We start from the raw sequence: 12907 nt of genomic DNA, 5'->3' as shown, positions 1-12907 counted from the left end.
AGTCAGGAGTACTGATACTTATCATCAGGGTTAGGGCATTACAATTTTACCAAAGACCAAGTCTCATGCTTAAGTTTGAATCGCACTTTAAGCTTTTCAAAATTTGAACTCAACAGAATCTTAGAGCTGAAGAAGCCCTTGACATATAGACTATAAAAGCTAGAGAAACATTAGGGATAGTCTAATATAATTTCTTCATTTCATGGATCAGGAATCTGAGATGCAGAGACGTTCCATGAATTGTTTTAGGCAGAGGTGACAGACACATGGCAGGAGGCAACACTCACAGTGGGACTGAATGAGATTAAAATATAATTGGGAAATATTTATTAAAATATTTAAGCAAAATAGAATAGGCTAATATGTGTTCTTCTAGGTCAATATGTGGCCCACAGGGATTCTTATGTGCAGTTTATTCCCCTGGTTCTATTTGAGTTGGACACTACTAATCTAAGATTGTAGTATGTATTTAATGTAACAGTTTGACTAATTGAGATTAGAAATCAAATTTGAAGAAAAAAGGAAGGAAGAAAAAAAGAAACCAGGGTTAGTTTCTGGTGTGCCTATCTAGAAACCACTGTTGCTTCTTTTCTGAAAGCTAGTGCTCACTACGAAAGTATTTTGTGATTTACAGCACTCTGAAGGAAATGTAGGTAGAACAGACAAGACTTGGCAACTGTGATTGGATTTGGGAAAGGCAAAAGAATCAGATGCAATGAACTCATAGAGTTTTAGAGCTAGCAATAATGCCAGTCCAGTTTTTTTTTTCATTTTACTAGATGGAGAAACTGATGCCCAGAAAGGTGAAAGGACCTGCCAAAGGTCACAACCCTAATAAGCAGAGGCAAGACCAGATACCAGAACTCCAAATTGCCAGTACAATTTGCATTGCTAGCAAACTAACAACCAATATGCAAAACTTATTTTTCACCATTATCTATGATTCTCACTCACTGTGTTTGTTTCACTCAGGGGAGAGAAATAATAGTTAAAACAGTTTTTAATCTGCTTGCTCATAATTAATATAACTCAAGTTTTTGAATAAGTTATAAGGAATTTTTTGTGACCATGTCCATGAATCTTAGGCAACTTATGATGTTTTCTTCTATCAAGTTTTGGGGCGGGATCAAGAAGCTATTGGTTTTCTTTTCTTTTCTTTTTTTTTTCCAGAAAGATTGGTCAACATGCTTGTTCCACTGTCTTTACAACCCAAGACTGAATTTTTTTTTTCTATTCACAAAATGAATTTTTTTTTTTTTAAAGTTCAACCCCATTATCTAACTCTGTCCCTTCCAAATGAAGTGCTTAAATTCTGCCACTAATTAACTCTATTATTATTATTCAGTAATTCTTCATGACCCACTTTGGAGTTTTCTTGGCAAAGATACTGAAGTATCTTTTCCTTTTCCAGCTTATTGTACAGATAGCCTTTTCCTTCTCTAGTTTATTGTACAGATGAAGAAATGGAAGCAAACAGGATTAAATGACTTGCCCAGGATCCCACAATTGGTGAGTGTCTGAAACCAGATTTGAATTCTGCAAGATGAATCCAGGAAGACTCCAGGCCCACAGCTTTTTCTACCACAGCACCTCACTGCCCTTCAATCAATTCAATAATGCTACATGAGGCACCTTCCTTCTCTAGGCCTTAATTTCTCCTTTTATAAAATGAAGGGGTTTGACTAAATGAGGAGTTTCTCACTTTGTTTTTGTCATGGACCTTTTTGCCAGTTTAGCAAAGCTTATGGGTTCCTACTCTGAATATTTTTAAATGCATAAAGTAATATATATATATATATATATATATATATATATATATATATATATATATATATATATATATATATATATATATATATATATATATATATATATATATACACATATATATATGTATAGTATTAAAAGAAAACCAATTTTATTGAATTACAGTCACCTTGGGCCAAGAACTCCTGGATTAGATGATTCCTAAGATTTTTTTCTACCTCTTATATACAAGTTCTTAAAGTAAATTACTTCCCACTTTAACATTTTATGTTCTATGGCCCATTTCAGACATTCTTTGATGACTCTTTTTTTTTTTCCAACTTTAAAAAATAATCATGATTTTAAAAATAAATATTAGTATAGTAGGAAATAGTTCTCTTTATTAAGGTTAAACATGTGCCATTCTTCTAAATATACTTCCACATTTATCATACCACACAAGAAAAATCAGATCAAAAAAGAGGAAAAAATGAAATAAAAAACATGCAAACAACACAAAAAGGTGAAAATACTACGTTATGATCCATATTCAGTTTCCATAGTTCTCTCTCTAGATGCAGATGGCTCTCTCCTTCACAAGTCTGACAACTTTTTTACTTTTTTAACAGCATCAATGATTTTGCTGAGGCCTCAATATATTAAAAATATATTTCTAATAACTTAATATTTGACCACAAATGTGAATTTTAAAATGCTAGTCTTTCCAGCCAACTTTGTTTTGTAGCATTCACATCCTGTAAGCTGTAATCAAGCACAGTTAGCCATAGTGAGATAAGTGGGCTTTCACAACACCTATAGCAAATAGTTCTTACAAGGGGTTAAACCAGTGGTTAAACATAATAGCTTAATGCCTCTTGCTAACTTCTCTTCTAGCAGGAAGGCTGACAGATCCCAAACAGAGCAAACAATAGCTGGAATTGTACTAGCAAGAACTAGTTCCTCTGCATCATTTGCCAATAATTTTTTAAACAGATTTAACATTCCTGTGCTTCCTTGACTCAAGTTGATCTAGAAAACAAGAGGCAGACAAGCTTTTGTCCTGGGATGAAAAACTATAAGAACAGGTCTACTTGGATGAATAAACTAGGAGAGAACTGAGTGTACAGAATCAGTCTGTGATCTTGAGAATATGTACATTTGGCTCTGGATATCATACTTAATGCTTAATTGCCATCTGTGGGCTAACAGTCACAAACTGCTACATTGTTTTGCTATTTAATATTTTGAATTATTTCTACCCAGAAGAAGAAATTTTTAAAAGGAGATTTGACTCCATTATTTAAATCTCTGGTGATTTTCAGAGGGTTCATCCTGACTTCTGGTCAGAGGATTGAGAGGAAAAAAAAGTTGTCAGGCAGGCTGTGATTTGCAAAGGAAGTATTTTTTGATGAGATCAGGTTTTGGGACTGACCCACAACTCTGACACCCTCATTTGGGCCCATTAGTGACTGTTGGCATGAAGAAACCACAAAAAGACCAGAGGCCTACCTCCTATGTCATGAAGAGACACGGTACCAATGTCAGAAAGATTAGGTGTCAGTCTATCAGAGGAATGGCTGTTTACAGTCAGACTGGGTGAGATCACCAGATCTAGCATTTCCTTGTACCTGAAGGAAAACAAAGGAAAAATATAATTTAATTCATTAATTATGCATGCTTTACTAATGATTCCCATTTTTTCCCTAAGTGTATAAATATTAAAACTGATTACCTAAACCCTAGCTTCATATAAATTCTACATAATAAAAAATTCACTAAAGTTTTCATCAAAGGGAAATGATGAATTAAAATGAAGTACTTGGGCCCCTTGAGAGTACACCCATTTGATTAAAGTTTTCCCCCCTCGTACTGTATTTTGCCACTAGAAAATTTACATTTCTGTGTCTTTTTAATGTTATCCGGAACAAGAAGTAGGCAACATTTGAAACCAACACTTACTAAGAGAAGGAGGCAGACTGAGAGAGAGCAATCCCAGTCAGAACCTAGGAGGGTCTAATATTTAGGTTGAACACTGGGGTAATTTGTATGCTGGGGGGTGAAAAAATACAGGCTGCTATAATATGAAAAGTCACAAAAGAGGCTGACTTCCATAAGCTTTAGTAAGGTGACAAGATGCAGTGGAAATACTGCTAGATTTAGGTGAGATACATTCATCCAACTCCGGGGGACTAGTATGAACCTTTCCTTTGACTCTTGCTACCTAAATTACATTTAGCAGGAAACTTCCGCAGATCAAGGTTTTCTCATATAAAGAGAAGAAACTGGGGCAGCTAGGTGGCTCAATGGATAGAGCACCAGCCCAGAAGTCAGGAGGACCTGAGTTCAAATTTAACCTCAGACACTAAACACTTCCTAGCTGTGTGACCCTGGGCAAGTCACTTAACCCCAGCCTCAGGAAAAAAAATAAAGAGGCTGCAACAGATTTCTTTACAGCTCAAGTTAAGTGGTCCTAGGCTCATCAGTAGCTTAATGTTATTTAAGTCAGGGCTCATGTCACAATGGTATCTATGCTTTGGTAGCCAAACCAGGGTGGGGAAAAAAGCAGGGGGTGGGACAAGGGGCCTATCCACCCTCCTATTTGTCTGGCCATTCATCATCCATGTAGTATCCTCCAGAATTTTATTTTGGGTTCTCTTCTATTGTTCTTTTAGATAATTCATCAACTCTATACGATTCAATGATCAATATACAGGTATCTCCAAAATGTACATAGCCAGCCCTGATCTCTCTCCTGCAACTTTAGTCTTACTTTATCAACTACCTGCTGGACATCTATACCTATATGGCCCATAGAGAAAAAAGGAATAAAAAATTATTGAGCATGTACTATTTAGCAGACACCGTACTATGTATTTATAAACACTCTCATTTGATCCTCATAACAACACCGAGAGGTAGGTGTTATTATTCCCAATTTACAGATGAGGAAACTTGAGTTGAAGAGATCATTATTTATACACACACACACACACACACAGCCCCACAGGTAGTAAGTGTTTGAAGTTAGATTTGAATTCAAGTTTTCCTGAATGGCTATGGACAATTCAAACTCAGTATTTCTAAAACAGAACTCATTATTTTTGTCTTAAAACCTGCTCTGCTTCCAAACTTCCTTATTTCTTTTGAGGAATCTTAAGGTTTCAAACTCAGTGTCATCTTTGTCTCTTTCTCCTTTCTCTACTAAAATCCAACAAGTGGACAAGTATAGTTGATTCTTGTTGACTCCAGCTCTATAATGTCACTTGTATTCTTCAAACCTTCCTTGAACATGTACTACCTGTGTGACCCTATGCCACTTCATCTTCAGTTTCTTCACATATAAAATAAGGGATTGGATGTGATGACTTCTATGACCTCTAAATCCTTTTCAGTTCTAAATCTATGGTGGCTTCTCAAGACTCCCCAGACAACAACCTTCCTCTAGTTCTTTTCCATCTCTCACCTCCATTAGGGTAACAGTCTCATAATTGGTCCGGCTGTATCCTCTCTCCTATTTATCCTCTATCCATCCTGCCAAATTGATTCTCTTAAAGTACAGGTTTGACCACATCACTCTTCTGCTTAAGAAACCCAGGGGTTCCTCATTAACTTTAGTTTAAAATACAAAGTCCTCTTTTTGTCATTAGAGCTCTTCACACTGGCTCCAATCCATCTTTCCAGTATGATTACATGCTATTCTCCCTTATATATTCTATAGTCCAGCCAAACTGGCCTGCTCACTGTTCCCAATACACAACATTCTATCTCTTCTGGGCTTTAGTCCAGGCTGTTTCCTGTGTCTAGGATACTTTCTTTCCTCACCTCCATCTTGTGGAACCCTCTAGCTGCCTTAAAAGGTTCAGCTCAAGCACTACCCCCCCCCCCCAACAGGCCTTTTTGGATTTCTCCAGTTGTTAGTGGACATAGCCTTCTTGAAAGTGTATTTGGAGGGTTATATATAGTCTCTATTTATTTATCATTGAAAATACATTTATTCAAAGTAGAATATGAGTTCTTTGAAGGAAAAATCTGTCACTTTTGCCTGACACATACACAGTAGCACTTCATAACTATTAGGGATTAAGTATTTGTTGAACAATGGCTCCCGTTTCTATCTCACTTGAAAGTTTGGAAAATACTCTATTTGGCAGAGAGTGGATAATTATCATTAGCATTTTACAGCTGAGGAAAATGAGGCGCATAGGGTTTAAATAATGTGCTAAGAGTCATACAATTAACAGTCTTCAGAGCTGGAAGTGGATGCGAGTATTCTAATTTTTTTTCCAGTGTATCATATCATGAATCTCAGTTATGTACTGGTTAAGCCTTGGCAGTACAACTTAGTAGAAGTATTAACAATCAAAACTATTAGATATTGACTTAAACATAGAAAAGTTGATTTGTGAGGTAGGATGGGAACTAAAGATCCAGAACCAAATGAACAAAGTGGTACAATACTTGCTGAATCCAAAGATCTTAATTGTGGGATAAATATTTAACATTTGACAAAAAAAAAAATACTGATTAAATTGAAAAGTGATCTAGCAGAAATCAGGAATAGAGCAATATTTTATATATTATAATTCCAACTAAATATATAACCTAAGTATAAAAAGTTACATCAAAATACTAATTAGAAGATTAGAAAAGAAGATACCTTTTAGTTCTATGTATAGGGTAAGAGTTCCTGGCCAAAAAAGGAGGGTAAAGGTCAGAGGAAATAAAATGGATAGTTAGGATTTTAAAACACTGAAAGTCTCTTATACAAACAAAATTCTTGCAATTAAAATTAGAAGACAACTTAATTAGGAAAAATTAGTTCAGCAAATTTTTCTGAAAAAGTACTGATATCTAAAATATTAAGAGAACTAAGTTAAAATATATAGCAACAAGAATTTTTTCCCAATATGTAAATGGTCAAAACACCAGCCTTCAACAACGATCTGAAAAAAAAATTGCTCCAAATTTCTAATCATGAGAGAAATAAAAATTAAACCTCTAAACTTTTACCTTACATCCATCAGATTAGCAAAGATGACAGTTGTTAAAGGGAACCAGGGAGGACAGGCATATTAAACATTCACATAGCTGATAGTTATGAATTGATTCAATCATTCTGGAAAGCAATTTAGAACTAACCCCCAAAGTTATTAAAATTTGGATAGTCTTTCTTTGAGTAATGATACCACTAGGCATTTACTCTAAGAAATAAAGACAGAAAGGACATATTGGTCATATCCCCAAAATATTCATTTTTCTTTCTGTTGTAGAAAAGAACTGGACTACTCACCAGTTGGGGAATAGTTGGACAAATTATGCTATATGAATGAAACAGATTATTGTATCTTAAGAAATAATAAAAAAGAAATTTCCAAGAAACTTCAGAAAACTTTTATCATGTGGAATGAAGTGATCAAACCAGGAGAATTTATGCAATTTGCAACACTGCTACTAAAAAACAATTTTGAAAGACTTGAAAACCCTTCAATGCAATAAATAACTCTGACTCCAAAGGATTAACAATTAACTTCCTACCTCTTTATATAAAAATGATGATCAAGGTACAAAATGAGATCTATATATTTAGATATAATCAACATGTGGGTTTTATGTTGCTTAAATACATCAACTTTTTATAAAGGAGAATTTTTTTTTTTTTTTTTTTTTTTTTTTTTTTTTTTTGGTTAAGGGTGATAGTGACAATGATGATAGGGATTTTCCTATCTTTTCCCAAAAGAAAAGAAATCAACATATTTTTTGTTTTATTATATTTTTTCAATGAACAGAAATTTTTCTTTTCCCCATTCTTTCGCCTACTGGGGGGGGGGGGAAGGAAGAAAATATAATTGGTTTTCTTTGTAATCCAATGTATTTTACGAATTAAACAAGAAAATAGGAACTAACACATAATTCTGAGAAGGGATCCATAGCATTCATTGGAGGGCCAAAAAGGTTCATGATACAAAAAAATGTTTAAGAACACCTGGTCTAGAGTTTTCTTCTACTATCAGAATTTTTAATATCAAAGAAACAATTTGATAAACTCCCTTTCATTATTTTTATAAATAGGTTATAGACTATTTGAATTTTTTGATAGAATTCACTTGTAAATCCTTCTGCCCTTTTTTAATCCCTTTAATTTAATTTATGACTTACTCAATTTCTTTTTTTGAAATTGTTATTTACATACTATTTCATTTAATATTCATTAATTTCATTCATTGTTAGTTTTGCTGACATAAATCAAGCAAAATAATTTCTAATAATTTCCTTTTTGTTTTCATTACTGAAAGTTATTTTTTCATTTTTATACTGGTAGTTTGGTTTTCTTTTTTCTAAAAAATAAAATAAAATAAAAAAACCCGGATTAGCAAATAACTCATTATTTTATCAGTTTTTTAAAAAATTATTTTATTTCTCTCTCTCTCTCTTTTTTTTGCTTTTAATTTTATTATCCTCTTAGATTTTTCAGGATTTTTTGTGATTAATTTTCTTGATTTCTCATTTTCCTATTTTGTTTCTAATTCATTATTTGTCTTTACATTTGTTGGTAAAAATATTTGTGGATGTAAGTACTCCCCAAAGACTGTATTTGCTATATCCCCAAGTTTTTGTATTATTATTTTATATTTTTTGATGACATCATCTATGATTTGTTATTTGGCCTATCAATTTTTTAGGACTAAATTGTTGAGTTTACATTTAAGTTAGAATCATTTCTTCAAAGGTCTTTATTGATTATATTTTATTGTATTATGGTCAGTAAAGGATATGTTAAATATTTCTCCTTTTTTTGTATTTTTAAAGGAAGCTATCTACACTAGTGGATAATGTAGCTAAGATAGAGATATATTACTATGAATTACTATTTAGTAATCGCCAGGTTTAACATATTAACTTTTAAAGTTCTGTTCAAGGCCTTCATTTTTTTCTTATCTTTTTGTTAGATTAGTCTGGGCATGAGAGGAATATAATAAGATCCCCAACTATTATACTTTTGCTGCATATTTCTATTATAATTTGATTAACTATTCCTTTAAGTAAATATTGACTTCTTTTAAGGATTTAGATGCTATGTCAATCAGTGTATATATAAATATTGCTATTATTTCACCATCTTTAAGCATAATAGTTTCCCTCTTTATCTCTTTTATACAAGTGTATTTTCATTATTGTCTTTTAACAAATCATGGTTTGTTACCACTGTTGGTTTTTTTGTCCACAGGAAGCATAATAAATTCTTCTCAAGCCCCTTATTTTAACGCTATTCGAATCTTTGTTTCAAGTGAATGTCTTATAAACAACATATTATTGGATTCCACTTTGTAAACCATCAGCTATCCTGTTCCATTCAATGCTCAAGTTCATTTTATTCAGGCTACAGTTAATGCTTTATAATGATGTATTTCTCTCCATTCTAGGCTATTACATTTTTTCTACTCTTTATTCCCCACCCCTCTCTTATGGAGATGAAAGAAAGTTTAAGAGAAGAAACATGTTCATTGCTAATGATCTGTAATCAAAGCAATCTGCTTCAACCCCACAATCCCCCTTCTCTTCCCCTTAGACACAGATCTTTGGTTCTTACATTTTCCTTCTTTCCTTTTAATTCCTCCTTTGTAATCCATGTTGAAGTTTGTTTTGCTTCCCTCCTTGACTCTAGTTTCTCACTTAAACCTCTTTCTCCCCCTTTTCAATCCTTGCTGTTTCCCTATTGAGTTTAAAGTACTGTTATACCAAACTCTGCCTATGTGCATTCAACTTTTGTTCAGTTCAGATAAAAGTGAGCCCCTTCTTAATACTGCTTCTTATGTCTGTATACCCTAATTATGGACATAGTTGGCTCCATTCCTTCTTCCTGATTTCTTTCCTTATGTGTTCCTTTTCACCTTCCTTTTCTCTTTGTTCTTAAGATTATCAAAACAAAACCAAGTCCCTCTGTTTGTTTTATTTAACTCCCTCTCTGACCCTTGAAGATATTAGAATTTTGAAGGAACTCTGCCTATTCTCCCCTATTAGAAAGTACTTCACCACTGTTTAGCTCCTTTCAATTGCTTGATTATATTCACCTTAAGTTTCTCTTGATGCCAAAGTTTATAATTCAAAGTTTTACTCAGCTCTAGTATTTTCTTGAGGCCTACTTGTATGTGCTCTATTCTATTAAAGACCCATTTCAACCCTTGCAGAATTATACTCGGTTTTGGAGGGTAAATTATTTCTGGTTGAAAACTTTTATTGTTTGCTTTTTGAAATATATATTCCAAGATTTTCTCTTTATAATTAGTTGCTGCCAAATCTTGAGTGATTCTGACTAGTTTCTTTCTTTGAACTCTGGTGGCTTAAAATGTCTTTACTTTAGTTGGAAACTCTTAATTTTAATTACATTTTATTTTTTGTTAATTTTCATTCTAGTATTTTTTCTCATGGAGTAACTGAGTTTAATTTTCATAAAATTTATTATTTGGGTAAGGCTTTTTACCTTTTGTCCTTCCATTTTTTGAAGCCCTTATATTTCACTGCTTATTTCTTGTTTCATTTCTTTTAGGTGTTCTTATATTATTTGTGGCTAAGCCATTCCCTACCTGGTTTCTGTCCCTGGGGTGGTCAGACCCTGTTTCTTTTTGGCCTTGATATTCTAGACTACTGCCCCATTGGTTTTTACCAATCTTGATGTGTCTTCAATCAAGAGTCATTGTCCCTGTCCACGGTTCTGCTACTGACTTCTATCCACTCTCCACCCCCTACCCCCTAGTCAAAGCACTTCTCTGAACTTCCATTCCCAGGTCCTCCACAATAAAGGAGGTGCTGCTGCTGGCCCTTTCATTTATCTGAGTTTGTATTGTTTTTCCTAACAGGATTCAATGAAGGAATTTACTGATGTTTCTCTCTGGATTTCTTGACCATTTTTAAATTTTGTTCTTCTTTGTTATTAATGAAGTATATGGAATAATCAAAATTGTCTACTCATGAGATACATGCTGTATTTCACTAGGAGAGTACCCTCCTTGCAGGGCCTCTTTCACGTTTGTCTTTGTATCTGTAATACCTTACACATGGTTAGCACTAAATAAATATTTCCTGAATTTTTATGTCAAATCCAGTACTTTTTCTAACATCATGACCCTGCTGCCTTTCTCATTAGATGCTGTCCTGTAACTGAAGAAAGAAAATGAAATGCATGAAAATCAAAAGCTCTTATAGAAATTCCAATGCATCATTTACTTTGTGGCCATTCTTATGTTAACAAAAACACTGCAGCTCATTTTTTAATTAAAAAAAAGTCCTGCCAGGAGATCATTATATACTTCAACAACAATACTGTATGATCAATTCTGATGGATATGGCCACTTTCAACAATGAGATGAACCAAATCAGTTTCAATAGAGCAGTAATGAACTGAACCAGCTACACCCAGAGAAAGAACTCTGGGAGATGACTATGAACCACTACATAGAATTCCCAATCCCTCTGTTTTTGTCCACCTGCATTTTTCATTTCCTTCACAGGCTAATTGTACACTGTTTCAAAGTCCGATTCTTTTTGTACAGCAAAACAACTGCTTGGACATGTATACATATATTGTATTTAACTTATACTTTAACATATTTAACATGTATTGGTCAACCTGCCATGGGGGGGGGAAGGAGGAGAAAAATTAGAGCAAAAGGTTTGGCAATTGTCAGTGTTGTAAAATTACCCATGCATATATGTGGTAAATAAAAACTATTAAAAGAAAAGAAAAGAAAAGTCCTGACAGGCCCCTGACTGACTTGACTGTGTTTCCTTGCTTTATAACCTAATAACTAGTATATAGACGTAATAACCACATTTGCTTTGTTACAAGAACTGGGTAAAAAACAGCATCAGAGCAGATTCATCACCGTTAAAAAAAAAAAAAAGACCCAAAGAGTATACCTTACAAAATGTATATTAGTAGGCTCATTTTCTTATAGAGATGTCCTCTAGTATAGTTTTTTTTTTAAAGCAGTGAATCAATAATTAGAGATTCTAATCCTAGCTGTCACCAACTAATTGTGTAGCCTTGTATAGAGGCAGACTAAGAAACTGTTTTGGGTTGTTTGTATGTATTACAGACAGGGATAGTACAGTGGAAGGTATATTGATTTGGAATTTCTAACTTTAAGTCAGAGTAAGGCCTCTGGTTTTATGAAGTAGAAATTATAGACTGAGAATTTAATTAAACCCTAAGATCACAAGTTGGCTGTAGGTACTCTATATTCCAAAGAGCTTGATGCCTGGGATAAGGAATTATTTTTGCAGAGGAAAACCCAATTTTAAATAAGGATTAGAGACACAGGCAGATTCTTTCTATTCTCTCCCATCTCCCCCTTCCATCTCCACTCCTTTAATGGAGAAAAGTCACTGAAGGTTCATCCTTCCTAAAGAATGAGAAGATCCATCATATCCATTCCCACTGGATATGAGGTCTCTCCCTCTTTCTCAAAGTACCTGTAGCCAAAAAACTTCAGGACTAAGTTTAAAAATCACGTCAGAAGTCATCAGTGAAGAAGAGAAAACATTTCACTTAAGTATTGACAAGAGAGAAGTTCTTTTTTGTTTTTATTTATTTTGTTAAATATTTCCTAATTACGTATTAATCTGGTTCAATGGCTAGCACTCATAGGCATGGAACCTGTGGCCAAGTGTTTGACATTTCTGTCCTAAAAGACTTTTGCACCTCAGAGTATAGCTCTTTTCTGCAGAGTAAAGCAGCACATAGCTAAGACTCTGGGAACTGACAGCGTCTTCTTGTAGACAAATGGCAGCTAAGGGTTTTCCTGTAATCTGACAACCAGGTTAAATATAAAGCGCTGCCTCTTTCACTGAGGCTCTGAAGCTTTGGGCTCTAAGCTGAAACGAGATGATCAAAAACTACATTTGCTCTTATGAGGGAAGGGGCTGCACTTTGGTTGAAGATTCTAACTAAAATTGGGGGCAGAAAAATGTCCCACCTTAAGATCCTGGGTATCAGAGACATGATCTGGCCCCTCCACAGAATCTTTTTAGACGAGTTTGCTATTCTCATTGATGTTGTATGTATGTGTATTTATGGGAGAGTGTCTCGAGTTTATTGGAGAGAAATGTTTTATTGTTACTTTTCCTACTTTGTTATTTCTAGCTAATTAATAAAAATAAACA

The 12907-nt window shown here is 34.0% G+C and overlaps 1 protein-coding gene across 5 annotated transcripts in view; it reads right to left on the bottom strand.

Annotated features, from left to right (window-relative positions):
- Positions 1-12907, bottom strand: part of EYA2 (EYA transcriptional coactivator and phosphatase 2) — a 231317-nt gene that overhangs the window by 140285 nt on the left and 78125 nt on the right. For all 5 annotated transcript variants that reach the window (XM_074288542.1, XM_074288543.1, XM_074288544.1 and 2 more), the window contains exon 2: positions 3256-3374. In XM_074288542.1, coding sequence (XP_074144643.1) covers positions 3256-3374 — 119 coding nt within the window. The remainder of the gene's footprint in view (positions 1-3255; positions 3375-12907) is intronic.

Source organism: Sminthopsis crassicaudata, chromosome 2 (assembly GCF_048593235.1).
Source record: "Sminthopsis crassicaudata isolate SCR6 chromosome 2, ASM4859323v1, whole genome shotgun sequence".
Lineage (NCBI taxonomy): Eukaryota > Metazoa > Chordata > Mammalia > Dasyuromorphia > Dasyuridae > Sminthopsis > Sminthopsis crassicaudata.
Note: the sequence above shows the minus strand (reverse complement) of the source record. Positions and strands in the feature narration are given on the sequence as shown.